At 43.5% G+C, this 24,589-nt stretch overlaps 1 protein-coding gene across 2 annotated transcripts in view; it reads right to left on the bottom strand.

The window, feature by feature from the left end:
* Positions 1–24,589, bottom strand: part of plxna1b (plexin A1b) — a 239,002-nt gene that overhangs the window by 23,499 nt on the left and 190,914 nt on the right. The window contains exons 14-22 of one of the 2 annotated variants that reach the window (XM_084062474.1): positions 23,391–23,514; positions 22,846–22,982; positions 19,092–19,259; positions 15,505–15,598; positions 13,605–13,841; positions 10,698–10,841; positions 8,944–9,178; positions 3,949–4,097; positions 1,832–2,088 (exon numbers count right to left, since the gene is read on the bottom strand). In XM_084062474.1, the coding sequence (XP_083918600.1) occupies positions 1,832–2,088; positions 3,949–4,097; positions 8,944–9,178; positions 10,698–10,841; positions 13,605–13,841; positions 15,505–15,598; positions 19,092–19,259; positions 22,846–22,982; positions 23,391–23,514 (1,545 nt within the window). The remainder of the gene's footprint in view (positions 1–1,831; positions 2,089–3,948; positions 4,098–8,943; positions 9,179–10,697; positions 10,842–13,604; positions 13,842–15,504; positions 15,599–19,091; positions 19,260–22,845; positions 22,983–23,390; positions 23,515–24,589) is intronic. The other variant, XM_084062475.1, reaches the window with a different exon arrangement.

Here is a 24,589-nt window from a genome sequence, read left to right as displayed (position 1 = left end):
CCCCCTCAAGGACCCCCGTGGAGATCCCCGAACCCCACTTTGAGAACCACTGTACTACCATTTATTTCTATTCCTTTGTATCACAGCCACTCTTTAAGGGGGAAGGAAGGACACTGCATGTCCTTCACCCCCCCCACCCCCCTCCTTCCATCTGACCCCCACCCATCCTTTATGTCTTATTCCTCTATCCTTCAACCCCTCCACCCCCAAAGCCAGGAGATTTCGTCCCCCTCCTTTTACCTCTTTCTTTGCGACGCAACCTTCCTCATCCTGTGTGTGTGTGTGTGTGTGTGTGTGTGTGTGTGTGTGTGTGTGTGTGTGTGTGTGTGTGTGTGTGTGTGTGTGTGTGTGTGCGTGCGTGCACGTGGGAGTATTACTATACTTGTGAGGGCCAGATGTCCCCGCAAGTATAGTAGAACGTGAGAATTAAGACATTGTGAGGTCAATGTACCTGGTTGTTTGGTTAAAAAGGATTTTAAGCTTAGATTTGTTTGCGCTAAGATTCAAGGTTAGGATTAGACATTTAGAGGTTAGATTTAAGGTTTATGGGTTAGGGTTATAGATATGCCTGATGCATAATACAGTACCTAGTCATGCGCCATTGACGCAACAAAAATAGCAGATCTACGATGCGACGAGTTGTGAGCTTGTAGATCAGCTAATAATTCGGCTTTGGGGTTAGGGTTTAAATATAGCACAAAATGGTAAAAATGGCACTCATAAAATTGCCGCCCTAAAATGTTCATGTCCTCGCAAGTATAGTAATACTTGCGTGTGTGTGTGTGTGTGTGTGTGTGCGCTCAAGGGTGTAATCCTCTCTGACAGGGACAGGGTTGAGAGGGACCGAGAGAGAGAGAGAGAGAGAGAGAGAGAGAGAGAGAGAGAGAGAGAGAGAGAGAGAGAGAGAGAGAGAGAGAGAGAGAGAGAGAGAGAGAGAGAGAGAGAGAGAGAGAGAGAGAGAGAGAGAGAGAGAGAGAGAGAGAGAGAGAGAGAGAGAGAGAGAGAGAGAGAGAGAGAGAGAGAGAGAGAGAGAGAGAGAGAGAGAGAGAGAGAGAGAGAGAGAGAGAGAGAGAGAGAGAGAGAGAAGCTCTAAACCTGTTCCATAGCTTGGCTTGTATTAGAATAAGAACCCACCAGATGTCCTCATGAGCCCGTGTCCACTCCCTCTATTCTTTCATTCTCATTACGGTTATCCCCCCTGCTGTTACGGCCTCTTCTTTTGGCACAAAGAGACAATCACGTTTTTTTTTTCTCAGCATCATAGTTCTGATGTCAGCCCATGACACCACTCATTGTTTCACCCTTTGCATATGGTTGACACAGACAAGCAGGGCAGAGTGGGGACATTTTGTGGGAAAGGGCCACAAAATGCCACCGCACACTCCTAAAATGTTTAATACTATCATTATTATTATTATTATTACAATTTTAACTCCGATCTGTGCTTCTGGGGGTTCCTGGAACAGCATATTTTGAGATGTGGTCCACGGCCAAATACATATCATTTTGGGGGTCCTTGACATGGAAAAGTTGGAGCACCATTGATTATTTGTTTATACAAATATACAAATAATATAAAAAATATATATTCAAAGATTTTCAAAAATGTTCAAGATCTTTCAAAAATAGCAGAGCACTCGGTGCCGTGCTATGAGCTTGTATATCTGCTATTTTTTAATAGCCAAATAAATCTAAAATGACACAGATGCGTTCCCGGATTGAATGGGTTAAAAATAACAATACTAAATAAATAATGACGAATAAACAAACAAACAAACAAAATGAAAAAGACGGGACATACACAAAGATCAGAACGCTCAGTATTTCGTACCTCCTGAGTAAGAGCTTGGGGTGGTTCTTGCTCTCCAGGTTCTTGTCGATGAGGTCGGACAGGAGCTGCTTCAGGACCCCCGTGGCGTACTCCATCTCCCCCTGCAGGGCGGTCATGATGAGGGACGCCACGTTGCCGCGGTCCCGCATGGAGAAGGAGCGCTGGGCCTCCAGCGTGCGGATGAAGGTCAGCAGGAAGTGCTTCTTGGTCAGCATCTGGCCGAACAGCGTCAGCGCCTTCTCCTGGTTGGCCTGGACCTGGATGTGTGAGTGAAGCGTGGAGTGAAATGGAGGAAAACGAGGGGAAAGAGGTTGACAGAAAGAGAAAGAAGAAAAAGGGATGAAGGAGACAGGAGAGAGAGAAGGAGACAGAGAGAGACAGACGAAGAGAGACAGAGAGAGAGAGAGAGAAACGGAGAAAGAGAATAGAGTGTTATAGTGGAGTAATGGATTCATGAGGAGGTGTGAGGAAATGGGATTCATTACAAAGCCTCACATGCATCACACATCATTTATGTTGTGAAGTTTGTACTTTGTATGTGAAGAGAAAAGGAGAGTCACTTCCAGTCCTCCTTCACACCACAGGGCTCACAGGATTCTTCATTCTCACACGTCTATCTCACTTCGGTTCCTCGGTTCTAAATGTTCATCTTTCTCTCAATCCTTCAACGCCCCTATTTTGCCCCGTCTGTCCGTCCTCTATCGATCTTTTCCTATTTCCGGTTTTCCACCTTTTCCTCCCCATTCCAAAAAAAAAAATCACCCTCCCGGAGAGAGTCAAGGGGAGAGAAAGTGAGTAAGGGTGGTTTGAAGTGGGGATGTGAGCTTCATGCTGTAATAAGAAATTGATCTACCTGCTAGCACGCTACTGTAGCTTGTGATTGCATGGGCCCATACAAATGAAAATCCAATGTCGCGCAAGGCTAGCCCACTGGAATCCTGCTGATAATACTAGTAGATATGTCTCATGCTCTGCCCCTACACCTGATTTATACTTAGTTGTGCGCCGGTGTCTTTCACCGAAAATAGCCGATTTACAAGCTCACAATGTATCGCAGTGCAACACATTATATATATATATATATATATATATATATATATATATATATATATATATATATATATATTCTCTTTATAATCGCTGCTCTAGCCTGTTGCTCACTCTTCTAAACAAAACCTTCCTAACGCAAGCTCCCTTTGAGCATCCTTTTCATGGTCGTTACTCGCACAAATTCTACCTCATCGCCTTGACTTACTCTGCATATCAAACAGGTGATCAATGTGATATTATTGACTTCACCTTCAAGCAGCTAAAGAAAAGACTTGCAAAAGGAAACGCCATTTGTGTACAGAGAGCGAAAGATTGAAGATTCTCGTCGAAACGTTGGCTCCGTTTGGTTTCAGAACGTGACAAGTGAAAGCCATTCCCTCACAAAACACTTCTCCACCCAATCACACGCAGTATGCTAGTGACATTTTCATCAACACATTCCCACTGCCTAGCAGGCAGCCAAGGCGCAGTACAATTTCTACTAAATGTTTTTCATCAAAGTGTTCAACACAGCCAATCCCTAGAAAATTGTATCCACACACAAATTCATCATTCATTCATCTTGTGAGTGTTTCGTCCCTGTATGATTGTGGATAGTTTGTGTGTGTAGTGTTTGTGTGTGCGAGAGAGTGTGTACCTGCTTAAGTGAGTGAGTGAGAGTGTGCGTGCCTGCGTGCCAGATATTGCGAGAGAAATAAGCAACCATGTCTATGAATACAAGCCCAAAAGAAGTGACAAAAGAGGCTACGGCTATTTGAAAATAGCCGATCTACAAGCTCATTTGTCTGCGGACAAATACATATTAATCTGGGGTTCCTTGACATGAAAATGTTTGAGAACCACTGGTTTAGCAACATTATGTAATAAGGCCAAATAAGCAACTACACTTTAAGAAGAAGTCCCAAAAAAAAACTGCAACCACCAATATTTACACGCAAAGTCGCTTATAATAAGCAGACATGGCAAAACTGATGCTTGCATGTGTGTGTGTGTGTGTGCGTGTGCGTGTGCGTGTGCGTGTGTGCGTGTGTGCATGTCCATATGCGGGTGGGGTGCTCTCTACTGACCCGTACCTCCATCTCCTTCAGCACAGGGTGGTCTTCTATCCCAGGGAAAAGGACCCTCATGGCGTAGGTCCGGTAGTCCAGGAAGGGGATGCCTGCTCCGTCCAGCTCCTGGGTCAACTCGTGGATGTCCGTCTGCAGCTCTGCAAAGGCTGCAAGAGGAGTTATATGGTTATATGGATGTGTTATTATATGCTGTCAAATCCTGTTGTCCCTATTGTGGGCATATCAATATATGATATATTATATTGGAATGTAGAAGTTGGGGAATTCACAACGCCTCACAACATGAATCGCTATTTTCAAAATTGTTGCCTCTTTCTTATATTATTTGAATATTTGGCCAATGTTTGACCAGTTTTTATAGTATAGTTTGTTGATTACTTTTGATACAGTAATGATCTTTTTTTTTTAGGTATTAAAAAGGTCTTAAAAGTCCTTCATTTGTCACTTCACTGTCATCTTCAAAATCATGTGGGGACCCCCCTGGGGGTCCCGACCCACAGGTTGAGAACCACTGCTCTACAGAGGCCCCACAACGTGCACTTCCATGCATTTGGGGATGATTGGACTTTGCGTTCATGACATATGGCTCTGCATTGATTAGAGGCCACTCAACGTGTGATTAAAATGTGGGGCAGATTGTTCCGGATTTGTGGCTTTTTTTTTGGCAGCTTATTCACATGACTCCAGAGAGAATGTTTACCCATTTGTGTGAGTTTTGGACCAAAATGTGTAGGAGTCCAGCGGTGCCTGAGATTAGCTGCTCACAGACAGACGGACGGACTTGGGGCGAAAACATAATCCCCGCCCCCGGCCATTCCAGGCCAGCGGAAATTAAGAACAATAGACAGCACCCTCTTTACTTTGAATGTTAACGTTGAATGTTTAAGTTATGGCAATGATGAGTTTGTTTTTTCTTTTCTTTCAAAGTGTCTGGAATGTAGCCCTCAAATGTAGCTACAGTACACATTTATTTTGTTAAAGCAGCTTTGCAAAAAAAATAAAGAGGATTGGGGTTAGACTGAATAATGTAGCCATTATAGAATGATGAAAAGTAAAGCACAATTAAATTCAATTATAATGTGAAAAACCATTTACCAATGCAGTTACAGTACAGTTGAAATGACTGTTGATGTTTGACTGTTGATGTGTCGCATAATCAACAGTATAATCCAATTCTAAAAAATTCAGTGGGGCTATAAAATAATCATTGTAAGGCAAGACACGTTTATCAGTAAAGCACATTTCAACAAGAAGGACATTCAAAGTGTAGCAGTGCAATACAAACAAAAATACAAAAACAAAAACCAGCCAGAAGGAAAATGTGGAGATGACACAAAGACAGAGAGAAAGATGGAAGGAAGAATAAAAGAGAAAAGAACAGTTATTAGGCACACTCTTGTTGCACTCATTGGCGTGGGGGGAGTTCACAATGGAGTCACACACATGAGGATGTGAGTACGCACACATAAAGCAATCTATCAGCTTGTGTACACCCAGGGACATATGTACGTACTGTACACATACTGTAACCTAATGCCCAGATGATTCACCTGTGTGTGTTACTGTTTTTACGTCTTCCATTGCCAGTCAGTATGTGACTTGATGCAGTTCAAGTACAAACCACATCTACCAAGATCACATCCAATCTCTCAAGTCACATCCACATGGTTAATTTAGTGAACTGTCATTGTCTGTCATTAAATGTGCAAACTGTTAATAAAGTATTCAATCAATCAATCAAGTGCACATCAGTCTCAGCACGAAGGAAATTCCTCAAATGCTTAATTTATCATTTGTTGCATGCCGACAATAGCTGATCCACAAGCTCACAACACGTCACGATGCAATGCGTAGCTTGTATTGTAGCTCTGTTGCCATGCAACACTACCGAGTATAAACCAGGCGTAGGAAAGTAATATGTACTTGTATGGTTCAAATATCGTTGTTGTCAGGTGGAAACCTTTTATGTCCAAAACTGTTACCTTTCAGGTTAACAATTCAAAAATAGCAGATCTACAAGCTCTAAACGAGTTGCATCGTAACGCGTTTGAGGTTGTAGATCTGCTATTCTTGCTACTTTAGTGTGACACTGTAGTATGACAAAGTTAATTTATAATATGGAAATACGAGATTTCTGCCCGACAACAACGATAGTACACGATTAGTACACCTTTGTGGGCGTGTGTGGCGTCACCCAGAAGGCACCAGCACACACACACACCCCCAAACAAGTAAATAGACCCAAACCCAGACTAACAGATGGTTGATGTCACTCCATGCCTGTCTCTTTCTGCCCTCCTCTACTCCCTCGCTCATAGTGACACCTCAGAGGTCACCCTTCTCTTCTACCATCTATCTCTCCCTTCACTGTGCTCTTTCTGCATCTTCTCTAATCTGTCTTCCCTCTCGCCTCTCTACTCTTATCCATCGCTCCCTCCGTCCCTCCCTTGTTCCTTCATACAATATCTCCTCTGCCCTTCTGTCCACTTTCAATCCTCTCTCTCTTCATGTCTCATTTCATCCTCTTTATTTTCAGCTTTGTTACTTTAATTTAGTTGTTTTAGGATGTTTCTCTTTGACCGCTGACACCTGTTGTTTAATGACATTTGACAGGAAAAAATAGCTTTTATCTTTTTTTATTTTTTTTTATTTTACTGTTCTGTTGCATTAGATTATAGTATGTTTGGTTCAATACATTTTTCTCTGCCAGTTCTTGCTTTATTTAGACAAGAAACTGAGGGCAGAGAGGGTGAAGGACATGCAACAAGGGTCTTCATCTGGAATCGAACCGGGGATGTTTGATTATGTGGTCGACACACTTTCAGGCCAGCAACCCGGCGCACTCCATTTTCTCCAATGTTTGTCTAAAATATTTGTTGGGTCATAAACCCGACATCTTTCTTCAAACACTGTTGGACCGCACGGTTAACTGGAGCGAGCATTGTTTTTTAAGAAGTCTCTCCCCCTCTTAAGCCATCGCCCATCCATCCATCCATGCTTGTTTTTCCTCTCCGTCTGTCTCCATCTTCCAATCCATTCTTCTCTCCCTCTTTCTTTTCCACTGTGTTCCCCTTTCTGTCTATCCCATCCCTCTGTTCACTGCTTCTTATGCTCCGTCTGCTAATGACCAATCCATCTTTCCCATCCTCACACACACACACACACACACACACAGCTCTATTTCATCCCTTTTGTTCTTAGTCCTCCATCTCTTCTACAAACTCTCCTATTTTATCTCTCTTTCTCTCTCCCCACCTTCCTTCTGGCCCTCCCTCTGTTCCTGCCTCCATCCATCGTGTTGTCGTCTTCCAGACAGTGGTGACAGCAGGGGACAGACAGGGTCAGGGCACCTGGACTCAGTACCAAACTGCCCAGCCAATCCTCCTGTGTGTGTGTGTGTGTGTGTGTGTGTGTGTGTGTGTGTGTGTGTGTGTGTGTGTGTGTGTGTGTGTGTGTGTGTGTGTGTGTGTGTGTGTGTGTGTGTGTGTGTGTGTGCGTGTGCGTGTGTGTGTGTGTGTAAGCATAGTTTGACAACAAGGCACCCAACTAAAGTGATGTTCTGGTATACACGAGCGAAACTAAAGCCATGCAACAAGTTTGGAATCTACAATGGAATTGTACTCTAACGGCACAGTATCCTGTCACACATAACCCCCCTCCATTAACTCACTCTTTCTCTCTCTCTCTCTCCCTCTCTCCCTCCATCTGTTTCCCCCGCTCTCTTGCCAGACAAACAAGCAACAGCATCAATAGATTCCCAGTGGATCTACAGCCAAATGAATATATGGTAATGTTCTAGCGTCTCTCCAACTCTCTCTCTCGCGCGCTTGCTCGCTCTCCTCTTTTTTGTTCTGTTCTTTATACCAACATGATAAACCCAACTCTTCCTTATCAGGCCTTTGCTTCCTTACCCTCTCATCCCTTATCTTTCTAAAGATTTCCCTCGGATTATCCCCCCCCCACCCCCCCAACCTTCTCTCTCTCTCTCAGTGTGAACGGTAGAAAGGCCAGCCAGGCAGCTCTCTCCTGGGGTGGAGAGTCAACATCTGGTGAATGCTTTAGATCAAAGTGCTCCTCTGGAAACACACCAACTTAGACAGTGTTCTCACGTGCATGCATGCATTTCGTGTATTGCACACGCACGCACACACACACACACACACACACACACACACACACACACACACACACACACACACACACACACACACACACACACACACACACACACACACACACACACACACACACACACACACACACACACACACACACACACATCAAATGCGCTCAGCTGCACACACACACACACACACACACACACGCACGCCACTAGTGCCACTAAACATCAAGGGATATAGGCACTGAGTGGATGGGTGCAATGAGGTCAGAAGGAGAGACAAATACAGTGTTTTAAACACACACTTAAAACTAATATATTTTGTTGCATCAAATAGTGAAAAGTTGAGCTCACAACGAGACACATTGTGAACTTGTAGATCTGCTATTTTTGCCGAATGTTCTTCTTTTTTCACCAAAGAACATTCAGCAGTGCTAAAACAATGGTCAAACTGTACTCCTTGATTATTCAATTTTTGTTTATTTTCCTTGTTTTGGTACAGTATATACAGTATATTTACTATTATTATTATTATTATTATTATTATTGGTGATGCTACAATGTCGTGGGGAGCCAGAACACACTATTCTTTACTGTCATATACCAGTACACAAGACTTAACAGTAATGAACACCTTGAAAGGAAAGTTCTTCTATTTTCTTTCTTCTATTTTTGACGAATGCCTATTATGACATTCCCAGAATAGGGATGCTAGGATTCATGTGATTAAATAACGAGGTGGCATGTGATGTGAACTACGGAAAAGTGGGAGATCATTTTGAAATTGAGATTATTTGGCACTAAAGTATTAAATAAAGACACTCCTAAGCCACCCACGGCTATTGTTCTGCATAAACATTCTCCAAACCCACCTTCTTTGCACTCCAGAGCCACCCTGGACTCCAGATTGTCCATCTGCAGCTGCAGGCGTTTCAGGGTGCGGTCGGCATCCCGCGACTTCCTCTTATAGGCGATCAGCACCACGATGATGACCAGCAGGAGGAGGCCGCCGCCCCCTCCGATGCCGATGATGGCGGGCAGGGTGAGCAGGCTGTCGGAGTAGATCTGGAGGGTCCCCGGGGAGTACTCGAAGCCCCCCACGCGTACCTAGCAAGGTGAGTTCACATATGGAGGGTTAAAGTCAAAGCCCCCTGACGCATACCTGCAAGGTCAATTCTCACATGGAGAACAAGATACCCAATCTGGTGAACAGGTGGAAGAGAGAGCAAATAAATCACTAGGAAAAAACATATATCAACTGATAGTTTATAGAACAATAGCTAGCCTGTACGTTCTGACCTTTTGTTTACTTCCTGTTTGTAACAGGAGACCTGGGAAAAGACATCAACTACTGGGGGGGAAAAAAGCTGTTAGTCAGCTGGCTATGCAGCCTACAGAAAATGTCTACTGGATAGTTATTTTTTATCTGTTATTAGCAGCTCAGTGTGAATGTGCAAAAAAGGACCTAAAAGGTTGAAGTTTTCACACTTTCAGCGTTAAATGATCACTCCATTAAACTCCTTCAGATTTTGACATGGGTTTTTCACGATAGACTTAATTAAATGTGTTACCTTATTTGTATCAGGGACCATATACAGAATACATTAATCTCAAGCAAAGAGGAAAAAGTCGTTGCACCAGATTAAGCTACTAGCCAATTTCCAGGGGGGTTTTCATAATAGACTTGAAACCATCTACTGTAAATGTGGACACACTGGGCAGTTCACGATACTCCTTGAATTAAGGGCCACAACAAGTTACAATCCACCCTCCTGAAAAGAAACACACAGAGCCAACTTGGTATCCAGTTGTGTACCCATGTTGGCAGGCTATGCTGTAAAAAAAGCTGAGCCAAAGCAGGCCAAAAGCCTGCACACATCCCCCATTCATATCTGGGTCAGAAGTAGCAACATCTGTGCCCTAGGGCTGTCTTAGGAACCACTAGCATATCTCACACACACACACACACACACACACACACACACACACACACGCACACACGCACACGCACACACGCACACGCAAACGCGCGCACACGCACACGCACACGCACACGCACACGCACACACGTTTCAATCATATCACTTCATAGCAGTACTGGATCCACTAACATTTGAATAAAAAGGATGGAGATGTGTGTTTGTTGTGTTTGGAACGCACACATCCACCCACCAGTCTCCATTGAACATCAATAGAGTTGAAATCCCAAGCAGGACGCAAGCCAGACAAGACTGTTGAAAAGGTGCTAGGATATAAACATGACAGAAATGTGTATACTGTACAGTATGCGTGTGTTTGTGCGTAATTGTATCAGTCAGAAAAAGACTGCAGTGTAATTGACGGAGATGGGGAATAAAAACAGAGGAGTGAAAAGCTATCACGTGGATTGTTGGAATGGCAAACGAACTCATAGAAACGCTGTAGCTACTGTTTGCTTGCCTGTGTGTGTGTGTGTGTGTGTGTGTGTGTGTGTGTGTGTGTGTGTGTGTGTGTGTGTGTGTGTGTGTGTGTGTGTGTGTGTGTGTGTGTGTGTGTGTGTACAATAGTGTGCGTATGGGAATATGTAGTGTAGTCCATGGTGACTAGATACTGCTTTCGAGTAGGGTGTAAATGTAGATGAACTCACAGTGACTTTGTGTTCTCCGGTGAGATTGGGCCATTCACACAGCAGCTGGCTCTCTGATAGGGTGAGGATACATGGGGTTTCTCCAATCAGGACCGTGTAGTTCAGTTTAGTATTACCTGGGGCTGCTGGGATCAGGTTTCGGCCCTGGAAAGAAAATAATGCACACACACACTTAGATCACTTAAACAGGCAGAGACAGGGTGGTCACGCAGAGCTATGTAAACTAAATGATCACATAAATTATACGCATGAAAGCAATTGTTCCACCTTGCATATAAACTGTGTCCCTGCGGGGCCGAAGTCAACTTCCTTTTATTAAAGTGATAGAGTATTTCATATTGCGTGCCAAAACCAAAGCACTCGCTGAAAGTATTCCCAGAATCAAAAGAATGACCATGCCTGCTGCACCATGTCCGATCGTTGCTATTTACTCTCTCTCAACAGAGTCCTGGGGTTATTGACACCCGAAGACGAGCCAATCGTTTTCCACGAGGCATCAATTGATCTGGTGCCGCGTTTTGCTCGAGCCTGGCACAGGTAAAGAGAGCGCTGGTTGGCTGTGTTCCGTTTGGCCAAGGAGGGACCAATTATAGGGGTAAATAAAACTCACTAAAAGCCCCTCCCCCCCCCCCCCCGCCTCACTCCATTCCACCCGCCCCCATGGGGTGAGAGAATGGAACAGGCTTTGCAGGGGGATGGAATTAATTGCTCGGAAAATCGCGATGCGTGTCTAATTTCTGTGCAATTATTTAATAGGATGCCATTCCTGCGCTGCTTATTTTGGAAGTTCTTTCACCGGAGCACGACTTTCATTACAGAATCTTTATTTAAATGCATCGAGGAGAGGCACATATCCTTCTTCCTAAAGCTGTATCCTGATTGGGTGGGGGTGGGGGGGGCTTTATGAAATGAAAAAGGGGGCTTTATTTTTTTGTGCATGAAATTGCACGGTGGTTCTCTGCTCGCTCCCGAAGGGCTTTGAAGTTCAAGAGGACTGATGAAATGACAAAGAGGTGCACAACGGGGGGGGCAGGGTGCATCCCTAGTTTGGGCATGTCATTATAGGTGACATTTTGCTACCCCCCAACACGTGGCACTCATCTCACACACACACACTTAACGTACCTCAATGGAAATAATCTTTCAAGCTTTTACGCGTTTGGTATTACCTGCTCACAACACATCGCGATGCGTTTGTGAGCTCGTAGAACGGCTATTTCCGAACATCTTTGAATAGGGCTTAAGTGGTTTATACATGCTCTTGATTCAAACATGTAGGAAAAAAAGAGCCCCCTATCTGAGGCTTATATAACCAGGGCTGTGTGTGAACTCTCTTCAGAACTTAGCGGATAGCAATCTGAGCAGGTGGCGCGTCCGCATGCTGGCCCGTTTTATAAAAGATCACTTTCCCCTCCAACCCCAATTTAAAAGCAACTTTTTATTTATCTCAAAAGGTTCCACATCCTCCTATTGACGGAAAGAAGCCTTTCAAAAAATGTGCCAAGCCTGAAAAGACGGCAAGAAGAAAGAAGAGACTCTCAAAGTGAATGAGGAAGGATGATGGGGAGAAGGAAGTTATTTCAGATGCTATTCCGAGCCTTCATCGGCATGTGATGCTCACCAGGAGGGTGGAGGAGCATTTCCTCAAATCACTGTTTATGCGACTGAGGTCTTGGCAGCTAGTTAGTTGCTTGCCATTGCTATACTCTTTGTGTGAGCCAACGTGTTGAGGCCTACAGTATATTAACTCATTCAGTGCCAGGCTTTTTCAAGCTTGTTGATCCCTGTGCCACCGAAAAGGCTATTATTTTACCTTTTCAATTGGTCACAGAGTGTTTGTCTTCAGTGTGATTGATCCCCTGATGGTTGCTAATCACTGAGTCACTTCAGGTGTGGTTTCACAAATTTCAACGAGGTCATTGTGACCTCGTTGACATTTGTTTTTGATGTTTGAATGTGGCATGGCACACTCAGAAATACAGGGTTTACAATGGTAGGAAAAATGTTTTTTTTTTCTCCGTTTCCTTTTTAACATTGAAGTGGATGGAGCAATAAGTTTTTGAAAATCGTTTTCTCCTAGTTCCTTTGAGATAAAAATTAAAAAAAAAAAAACCAAAAAATAAAAAATTAAAATTAAAAATTTTATTTTGAAAAAAAAAAATGTTTTTAGGAGACGTCAAAAGACGTCATTGGCACTAATGTCCAATTGAAAACAGCCGTCAAAAGACGTCATTGGCATTGAATGAGTTAACCCATTTTTGTTGGCTATAACCATTATTTTATACTTTGGACTATTCAAAAATAGCAAATCTACAAGCTCATAGCGCGGCACTCAGAGCTTGTAGATCTGCTGTTATTTTTGAAAAAATGTGGAAATCTGTGCAAATCTTTGAATATATATGTTTTTTAAAGCATTTTTTTTGTTCTTTTAAAACATTTTTAACTTAAATCTTTGCTTCTGGGGATTCTACAAATGCCATCTAAATCCTGAAAGTAAAAAAAAAACAAAAAAATATGTGGCTATAATATCGGTGGTGTATTTGTCCACAAACCCCCCCTCATCTCAAAGTATTTTGTTCCAGGGACCCCCAGAAGCAAAGATTTGTGTCAAAAATGTTTCCTTTAAAAAATATGTATATTCAAACGTTTTTCAAAAATAGCAGATACAAGCTCGGTGCCGCGCTATGAGCTTGTATATCTGCTATTTTTGAATAGCCAAAGTATAAAACATGGATTAAGTGGTTACACAGATGTGTTTCCCGGTTTGAATGGGTTAAACATTCAAACCTATAACTTACTGAGCAAACCTTGTCTTGATAACGGACCACACACAGCAGTAGTCTGGCATGATACAGAGTACACAATTCAGAGAAAAGATTGTAGTAGAGAACCGTCCAAAGTACTTACCTTTAGTATGAGTGGTGAGCTGGGTTTGAGCTCCATCATGCCCGTGGGACTCAGTGGCTCGAACACTGGGTCCGGGTAGTAACTGAAAGTCTCGTTGACCACCAGGACAGAGTGCACGTCGTCCATGATGAAGCCCATCTCATCGGGCCCACTGCCCGTGTCAGAGAAACCTTTGTCGGATCCGGCCACAGAGGGCGCCAGACACACCATCACTGTGTTATTGACCACGGTGCAGTTCTAGAGAGGGAGAGGTTGATAACAAGTTAGCGTGGTGCGAGAAAGGTAGGGAGAAAGGTAGAAAGAGAGGGCAGAAATACGTAGAAGATAAAGTAGGGCGATGAAAGGATGGACAGATATGGGAAGAGAAATGGCGGTTTAAGATTCAATAATGACAGATGATAAGGTTGGGTAATTAAATATAACAAAACCGATATTTAGACCCAATAACAGACTAAATCTTACTCATATAGGTTAATCGATGAATGGAGAAGCAGGTTTTTTTATTATAATTTTTTATTTATTACTTATATATCAACGAATCGACAAGAACAAATTCTAGTAGTCTGATTAACCACTTAACCGTGTATTATACTTCATTGTAAACTGGTGGCATACAAATATAGAGAAAATAGTTGATCTACAAACTCACAACGCACCTTGAGCTTGTGGATCTGATATTTTCACTGTTTTTATTAAAAATGTTATAATCACTCATTAACCGTAATCCAGGCAATAGTTTGAAATAATCACGATCTTGATTTTAAGTTATATCGCCCAGCCCTAACAGTTGATAATCTTTATTTTGCTGGTCAGTGTTTTAATTTAATTATTCTACCTCTGCCAAAGTCACTGCCACCTACAGTGGTGTCTTTGACGCAGAGACAGATGTATCTTGAACAGTGTCCTATCTTCCTATACAAAGCCATGTTAGCCCACATTTAAGTGTTAAAACGGCATGGACAATTGCTGGAACTGAGAGTTAAGACAAAGGCGTGCCATCGCCGTTGTCCTGTGTGATTAAATGTCTCCATAAAGACATAATGAGGAAGAGGCTGGCTTAATAGCATCAGTGTTGTAATCGCTGTTGATATCATCTCTAAATTCCCCCTGGGCAAGACACTAAACTCACTCACTGGAGAACAAATGAGACGGTAATGACATGGAGATAAACAAGTGAGGTTAGCCACTAGTCTCTGATACTAACATGACATGCTAACTGAATGATGGAAAAAACTAACGTTTTGCATTCAGAGTTTAACCTTCACAGTTAATTAACTAGCGTGTGCAAACGAGATCTAACAGAATGCATAGATACTGTAGGTAACAAAACGATACGTCCTGCTGTATTTACTGTAGCAGTACAGAAATGGCGATAAAGCAAAGATTTCTTCCAGGTGAATGGAGGAAGGGAGGGGTTTGAGAAAGGTCAGCCAGGCCCCATGGTGCTAGGTGAAGAAGAAGGGATTTGCTGGGGCCGATTTATTGCTGGTTGACATTTCAAAGGTTAAACTGTTAAAAGGAAATTCAACATCAAAAACACATAGAAAATAGGCCCTTGGCTGGGTGGTCGACTCGACAGGTCAGGTGTGCTTGCGTGTTTATGCGCGCGTGCGTGTGTGTGCGTGTGTGTGTGTGTGTGTGTGTGTGTGTGTGTGTGTGTGTGTGTGTGTGTGTGTGTGTGTGTGTGTGTGTGTGTGTGTGTGTGTGTGTGTGTGTGTGTGTGTGTACTCTGTTAATATGTGACACCACCTTCCAGGGATAGAGAAGGGAGATGGAGAGAGAGGAGGAGGAGGAGAAATCTGACTGCGTCTATCATTACTCCATCTCACTCATTACATTTAGTTTTTGTTTATTATTAGTAGCTGAACAGCGTATGCTGGTGTAAGGGTCGAGTACTTACATTGACTGACTTGGCAGTCCCATACTTGGCTCTCATTTTGGGCTCCTTGATGGTTGCCAGATTGGTTCCAATAATCGTCAACATAGTACCTCCACTAAAAGAAAAAGAAAAGGAAAAACACATAATTTATCAAATATTCACACACACACACACACACACACACACACACACACACACACACACACACACACACACACACACACACACACTATATATATCACACAGACATACACACACACACACACACACACACACACACACACACACACACACACACACACACACACACACACACACACACACACACACACACACACACACACACACACACACACACACTATATATCACACAGACATACTGTACACACAAGTGCATAATAAACTCAGTTTCAGCGAACCAATTGGTGAGTCTGCTCTCATTTGAAGATTCAATGTTAATCACCTGGTGTAGCCTTCTGCCTGTGCATTCATTGCAACCCATTCTCAGGTAATGATAGTAATTTTACGCCGCTTGTGCGGATGTTACATGCTTCTTTAAACTCTCATGGGAGGTTAGATAGAGGAAAACAGTCTGTATGTACTGTATGTATTTCTCCTCGAATGCAGCCTCTGAACCGCGGTGATTTTCTGAGAGCTAATTAGTGGCGTTTTCCAGCGTGAGATGTATTCAGTGATTGCATAGAGGGCACTGATCTGACATGTTGTTCTGTAACCTTTACATCTGTGACCTATTCACATCTCTGTAAAGCTGACCAATCGGAAAACACCGGTAACACGGGTTGAATTCCCACATGCTGCTTTCACGACAGGCTCCACTGTCACTAAAGACCGGTGGTGGAAAGTAACTAAGTACATTTACTCACAGTACAATAATGAGGAATTTTGACTTTATTTGAGTATTTCCGTTTTTCGATACCTTGTACTTATCTTCATACAGATGTAGCACATCTTACAGCAGGCTATTTTCAAATAGTCCAAGTATAAAATAGGGCTTAATTGCTTAACGATCAATAATTATAGTCCAATAACATACATGATTCTGAAATGGGTATTCTGTGAATCTACACAATGAGTACTTTTACGTGCTACGTTAAGCATTTTTTTAAGCTAATGCTTTTGTACTAGCTTAAAAAGTCTTAAGTAAGACTTTTACTTGTAACAAAGTATTTCTACATTGTGGTAGTTGCCACTTTGACTTAACCCATTTAGACTGGGAACCCCTATACAGTACGTAACTATACATTTCAATCCGGGAACCCCTTTTGGGGTTGTTCTTGCTATTGTACAGTACATAGCAACATACATTTCTTGTATGTTGCTTTTTTCAGAAAACTTTTCAGAAAAAAAAAAAGCATTTTTAGAATCGGCCTCAGGTCTAAATAGGTTAAGTGGAGACCTTTTTCCACTGGGAAAGACTTTTATCATAATGTGAAGGGTTCAGCAGTTAAACAAGTTGGCATACAAATAAGAACAGCAGCACAGAGAGGGCTGATGCAGTGCCGCAGCAATTCAACATCTGCTGATTCAACAACAGACACAGTGTACGAAAGTAGCAGTGGAAGTAGGCTACTGACAACTTCACTGCTGGCTTACATAAACGCAAGCAACAGCACGTCGATTCAGTACTAAAAATGTCCCACTGGGCATTAATGCTGTACACTTGTTCGTCTGCCTCGAGACCCAAGTATCCTCTAAAGGAACTCTTAGCAGCTACTAAAGAAAAAGTACACCGTCATTAGCGCTGGTATCTCAGCCAGCAGAGACGTAAACACAAGTCTATCGTGGAATTAAGGAGGTCCTGCAAGGGCAAAACGCATGCATACAGAGAGAGAGAGAGAGAGAGAGAGAGAGAGAGAGAGAGAGAGAGAGAGAGAGAGAGAGAGAGAGAGAGAGAGAGAGAGAGAGAGAGAGAGAGAGAGAGAGAGAGAGAGAGAGAGAGAGAGAGAGAGAGAGAGAGAGAGAGAGAGAGAGAGAGAGAGAGAGAGAGAGAGAGAGAGAGAGAGAGAGAGAGAGGAGAGAGAGAGAGAGAGAGAGAGAGAGAGAGAGAGAGAGAGAGAGAGAGGGAGGGAGGGAGGGAGGGAGGGAGGGAGGGAGGTAGAGTGAGAGTCCAGCCAAAAAACATCACTCCTCTTTCCATCCATCCATCCATCCGGTTTTGTAGCAGGCAGAAAGAGCTGCCGTTGAGGTAATGGAGGTCAGTCTAACCCCAGGCCTCAGGGTGAGAGTGGACCTAAAGTCTGATTTATATTTTGTCTATATATGCGGACAGGGTCTCTGCTATAGAAAGACTATAAGGCCTTTACAAAAGAACATTTTGATAGCCTTGTACAGAGCAAATACTCAGCACTGGATACAGATGTGAGGGACTCAAGAGAATCGAGCACAGTTTTCAAGTGTATTATGAACACTATGGTGTCATTGAATTTGTGCAGTCCTGTGTGTGTGTGAGTGTGTGTGTGTTGTTAGCTCGATAAACCTTCAACAATCACCTCCTAACATGCACAGCTGGGCATACGAGCAAATCGTGCACAACAGCTCAAGTGTCAGGGTCACCGAGGGGGACGTGGTGGCAAAATCGCTTGGTAAACACCGGCGCAATCAGCCCGGAGCGCCCTACACCTCCTCTGGGAGGGAGACCAAACTGAAAGAGCAAACAGGAGTTACGGCGAGATCATTCCCCGTAGGCTGAAGCTAACACTATCCTCTTTCTCTTTTCTCTTTTAGACCCCTTCTGCCCTTCACGCGTCTCTCTCCAAATGAAACTTCTCCTCTGCTCACACCGTTAAAATCCTGAGTGTTAATTTAACTCTGAGAGTGTGCAAAGGGAACGAGCTTGTAGATTGGCTATTTTCAGTGCACAATACCGGCACGCAACTAAATATAAATCACACATAACTCTGACCCTAACCCTAACCTCTAATGTCTTATCCTAACCTGGATAAGTAAAATACTATACTTGTGGGGACATTTTTCGGTCACAAGTATAGTATTACAAGTACACACACACACACGTTTGAGGAGGAAATCTTCAGATGCCTATGTAGTTCAAGAAGTCAGGGAAAGATCTATAGATGGACCGCCACCGCAGCTTCACACCAACTCGCACGCCACTGCTTTAGGGGACCTCGCTTCCCTGCGTTCCTCCTTTGAAAGGGCTTACTTGAAACGTTAACGATAAACAGAATAAAGAATCGCGTGCCTTTGAATTCAACACGTGTCTGGAAGAAGGCGGAGAAGGAGTGTGTTTACTTTAGTTTAGCTCCGAGCCTGGGAGCATGCCAGATGAATAATACATTTACGGTCTTCCACCTACACTTCATATTTCAGATTAGTTGGTTGTGCACCTACAGAAAAGGCATCAACGTATGGCTAGCAGCCACCGCAGTCAGGGGATTAATAAATAATGAGCAGGGGCTTCCTCTTGAACATGTTGTATAGGTGTGCATCAAGCGGAATCGTAGATCAAAAACACCTGCTGCGTGTCGACGTATATGGTATACATAATGTAACAACACACCGATGCATTAGAGTAATAAGTGACGGAGCTGATCCCACGGTACAACGGCGGTTTACTGAAGTCTCCTCACCTGGCAATGCTCCAGTCAGGTTCGATCTTCAGGATGGTGGGATCGTCGGTGTAGTTGAACTTCACCTCCGGGTTCCTCAGTTCGGCGGCGTTGATGTCGACCATGACCGGAGTGCCTCCTGTGGCCAGGCCGGCGGGAGTCACACACACAATCTCCTTGTTGCTCCGCCTGCAGGAGCGACAACAGGAAAGAGTTAAACGGCAAGTCACACAACACTTCAAATTAGACCGGGTTCAAAACACCTAGATCATCCCACCTTTTCCACTCTAGAGGCTGAAGAGTGTTTCACTCTGACAGAGGCCCGCACACAGACAAAAGAACTTTTTCAGCTATTAAATAAGATTGAAATATTTATTACACACAGCCTCTACAGCCAGTGTCTTTCAGCCTGCCGGGCCGTGGTTTCATCAGCTTGTATCCCAGATTGCTGTGCTTCAAAGCCCTGCCACCCCTCCTTATACCCCCCCCACCCCCAAGCCGAGGCCCCCTTGTCAGTCTGTCTGACAGATCAGAGAGGTGGTGGATCAGGCTGGTCATCTCTGTGTGACGTTAACTCCCCCCCCCTGCTGTGGTCGGCTGAGAAACTTTATGCAGCCACCAGAAACTTTGCTCTCCACTGCAGTGCCTCACTTCACTGTCCCCTCCCCTGTCTGACTGAGAAATGCTGCTGGAAGAGTCTCAGAGAGATATACGAGAGAGAGGGAGGGAGGGACACGGAGAGAGAGAGAGACAAGGAGAAGCCGTATGGAAGCAGTACAATATCAGTAAAGTATGAGTATGTGCTACAGTGCGCTCTCTGTACGTGTATGTGTATGCGTGTAAATTAATGTACACGCATTATGTGCAGCCTGGTACAGTCAGAGTTGTGCGGAAATCTCGACACAAGAACACCTGGTTGATCCACGCACAAATCCTCTCCATTATCTGCTGCGAAAATGAAATCTGCAGAAATACACACAATGAAGAAGAAGATGAAGATGGAGGAGTGAAAACTAATTCCTGCAGAAGGACACTTGGGGGAGAGTGAGTGAGTGAGTGAGTAAGTGAGTGAGTGAGTGAGTGAGTGAGTGAGTGAGTGAGTGAGTGTGTATGTGAGAGAGAGAGACTGGGGGAAGAACATCGTTGCTCTCTCACTGGTTGTAATTTCAACGGCATCGTCTCCAAGGGCTCAGACTGAGGGGTGGCTTAAGAGAGGGGATGAAGGGAGAGGAGGAGGGTGTGAAGAAAGGAGAGAGAGTGGGGGGAGAAAAAAAAAAAGATTTTCTACATTCTGCCAGTGCCGGGTTTCCACGGCAACCACTTTCACAACACCATCGCTGTGGAAGCAGCCTAGTGGTGCCGTGTGCGGATTTTGACAAGGTTGTTGTTGTACAAAAGAATGCCGAGCGAAGAGGGCAAATTGAAAGAAAGAGAAAGAGTGGGAGAATGAAAGAGAGGGGGGTGTAAAGGGAGATAAGGGGATGACTGACTCGGGGTAAATAGGTTTTGATTAAAGCGCTGTGGCCCCAATGAATACAAAGACACATTAAAGAGATGGACTCAACCAGTTCATTACTTTGGCTATAAAGGTTATTGCTGCACTGTGCATGAAAGGCCAGGGCTATTATGTTCACCTTTCTGGGGATGTGCCAGGATACTTTAAATTGGCCTTTACTTTTGTGCCTTTGATATGACAAAAAATAACTTGATGGGTCCAAGTTTGTTAATTTGATCCGTCTTTTGTTGCCCTGGCAGGAAGTCACCAGTGGAAGTTACAGTCATGTGTGGATGCCTTTCATGTAGAGCCAGAGAATCATTATCGTCACCTTGACCAACGCGCATCCCGGCTGAAAGTCCCTTTCTTATCTAAACTAAATCCAAAATTCCAGTTTATCCATTTGTAACTCTGAGAGTGCAAAGTGTAACCAACATGGAGATGGACCTAATACAGGTCCATTTGGTTTCATTTGTACACTCTCAGGCGTTAAATTAACATTCGGTATTTGACTGTGAACTTTCGCACCGTGAGGTGTTCCTGCCATCTGCCAGACGCTGTTCGCGAGACGATTGAGTCCAGACCTCAGTTCACTGTTGCTTTGCCAGGAAAGACTTAACAGGAACAATAGAACTTTGGTTCGAAGAATAAGCGGCATCAACAGTTCAAATTGGAAACATGTCTCGTCTTCTAGAAACAAAATCTCGGCACAGTGATAATAATAATCAAAATAATATGGCACATCAAAAGGGATGTTCTCCTGTTGTGAAACACTATATTTTGGTTCAACACAAAGAAGATTTATATTAACAAGTACTGTCCACTCTATATCATTACCTATGAGACGTGTGCTTAACAAAAAACCTCTGCCATACATTTCACAAAATACACTTCAGTCATTCACTGAACAAACTGCATGAAGACACGGGCTCCCATGAGAAATGCTTTACTGTCTGTCCTTCACATAGCAGAGGGATTTTGACAATAGTATACTGAAGGTCCAAACAACTCAGTGATGACAACTTGAGGGGCAAAACTCAGGGGAGAAATTCTTCAGAGGAGGACTATGAATCAACAACACATGAAAATGGTCAATATTTTGGACCATAATTTCAAGTAAAGTGATGTCTTCTCATTTTGTTTGCTTTTTTTGGTCATTTTTTGTAGCTGTAAATATATTTTTATGTCTTACATAATGGTAAAACATGTAATTCAAGTGAATAATTCAAGTGAATTACAAGTGAATAAGACATTATTTTAGCCAATCTGTAAGGTAGAGTACGGTATGTTAGTAATACGATAACAAACAGTGGTTGGAGGTGGTCTCCCAGCTCTTCTATTGAGACTTTTAGATGTGTTCAGGTAGATTAACAAGAGTTATTGCAGTCATACTAAGGTATATAGCTGGCCTTTTGAACTGGGTTGGTGGCTGTGCGGGGGATTCCGGGTTCATATCACGGTTAGGACATGAATCTTACGGTTATCAGTGCTGCCATCTACAGGTTGAAATGTTCACTCTGCTCCTCCCTGTGACCCTGCCTACAAACATGACATCACACTCCACTAAAGGCCAGCGGTGTAAAGTAACTACGTGCATTTACTCAAGTACTGCACTTAAGTGAAATTTGTAGGTATTTTGACTTTCTTTAGTATTTACAATTTCAATACTTTTACTTCTACCCCACACCCACTACATCTCAGAGGAAACCATTGTAATTTTACTCCACTACAAGTATATGAAAACTTACTAGTTACTATGTAGATTTTGATTATTATTACAAAACACTGCAACCACTTCAACCCTATATGTATTTCGGCCATTTAAAAATAGCCGATCACAATGCATTGTGAGCTTGTAGATCTGCTATTTTCAAAATATTTTAATACATTTTGAGCTTGTGAAATGGGACATTCTGTATAATGAGTACTTTTACTTTTGGTACTTTAAGTACTTTTTAAAGCTGATACTTTTGTACTTTTACTCAAGTATATTTTGAATACGGGACTTTTACTTGTAACAGAGTATTTCTACATTGCAGTATTGATACTTTTACTTAAGTAAAAAAATGTGAGTACTTCTTCCACCACTGCTAAAGGTTTACACTTCGTCATTTGACGGACGTTGCAGATCGAAAATATCTTATAGATCATCTATTTTCGGTCCACGATGTCGTACAAGTCGACGAGTCACAATAAGGACTTTGTTTATTTTGTACTTACAATGATGTCTGGGTTTAGGGAGCGGATAGCATCAGATTCAGGTATGGTGGATTGGCTCACCTTTCAAAGTGGCAGGGGTGGAGTCCTATCTTCACAGCCACGGCGCTGCCGGCGTTGAGGTGGCTGCCTTCGATGGTGATCCTTGTACCTCCCGACACCGGCCCATTGGACGGCTGGACGCGGGTGAAGTACGGAGACTGAGAAGGGACACACAGGTCAGAGAATGGGGTGAGTGACACATTGTTGACCAAGGGATGTCCCTTGCAATGAAAAAAAGTAATTAAGTAAAACTCAGTTGGGTTCATCCCAGTCAGCGTCGCGTTATTATGGATCCCACCGCAATTCTAGGCAAAACCCGCTGTGATTGGCCAGTCATTGTCCCCAGTGATTGACAGTTCTCGTATTTTGCAACTATGCCTAAACCTAACCTTAACCCTAACGATAACCTCAGTAAAACTATGCCTGCCAATCGGAGCCAATCGGGCACAGGTAAGGCGGGTCTATCCTATAACGGTGGTGGGATTCATAATCATGCATCAGTGTCTGAGATAGACTGACACGTGCACACTAACGTGGACATGCGTCAAACGTCTATCTGCACTTACCACGAAGGTGAAGGCCTTGGGTGATGAGGCCTTGTATTCAGGATGTGCACAGTCCCTCACGCACACTTCAACATAGGCCTCCTGCACTCTATAACCTGTAGCATCGTTCAGACGACACACAATTCTGCGAGAGAGAGAGAGAGAGAGAGAGCGGGAGAGAGAGAGAGAGAGAGAGAGAGAGAGCATTGCTTGGTTAAAGATGGGTTTGGTCATCAGTCAACACAAGATTGAATTGAAATTCAAATCAATGCATAGATTTAAATGTTCAATGTATAAGACAGGATTTTTTTTTGTGCCCCTATATTTTTTTTCACATACTCCTTGGGGGGAAAAAGGTGAGCGTAGAGACCCTGACATGGTATGTTTGTGTGTTTTAGTGGATATTGTAGAACCATAAGCATCGTCCTTGGCCCTGGGCACTGACTAGCAAAGTGAAAATCCATTGGAGAAAATGATTGAGGGAGAGGAGGGGTAGTTTGCAGTGGCAGCAAAGCCCAGGGCGAGCGCGCGCGCACACACACACACACACACACACACACACACACACACACACACACACACACACACACACACACACACACACACACACACACACACACACACACACACACACACACACACACACACACACACACACACACACACACACACACACACACACTTCATGTTTCACATGCTGGAGACACACTTGACTGTTAATTAGCCAGAGCGAATGAATGAGAGTGAGTGAGATTAAGAGTGCAGTAGAAAGAGAGCTGGGTAAAAGTAAGAGCAGTTGATTAATTGCACAGGCTTGTGTTCCTCGCTCTACCCTCTCTCTCTCTCCGCCCGTCCCTCTCTCCCTGAAATGAGTTATTAACTCGCTTCCGTCCTCCCTGCAGGTGGCCACGGCAACAGCGTCGTTGCCACGGCGATGACATCCGCATTCCGTCGCCTTTCTTCTTTTTTATTTTCTATTCATGGGCCTCCTGCTGTGAGCGGGGCTATGATTAGACACCTGAACGGCTCGGCCAATAGCAACGCTGCATTGACGCACACACAACACGCAGCTATATTGAGCTGCCGATTACTTTGTGACGGCGCCTAACAGTTTTGACACCAAGTTTCAACGAACGGCGAGCCTTTACACTTCTGCTAACTCATTTGCATAATTGCAATGTAATTAGTCATTGAGACAAAAAAAAAAAAAAAACATGGTC

The sequence above is a fragment of the Gymnoscopelus microlampas genome (assembly GCF_963454915.1).
Source record: "Gymnoscopelus microlampas genome assembly, chromosome: 7".
In the NCBI taxonomy this organism is placed as follows: Eukaryota; Metazoa; Chordata; class Actinopteri; order Myctophiformes; family Myctophidae; genus Gymnoscopelus; species Gymnoscopelus microlampas.
The sequence above is the reverse complement of the archived record's forward strand: the minus strand, read 5'-3'. Positions and strand labels throughout refer to the sequence as shown.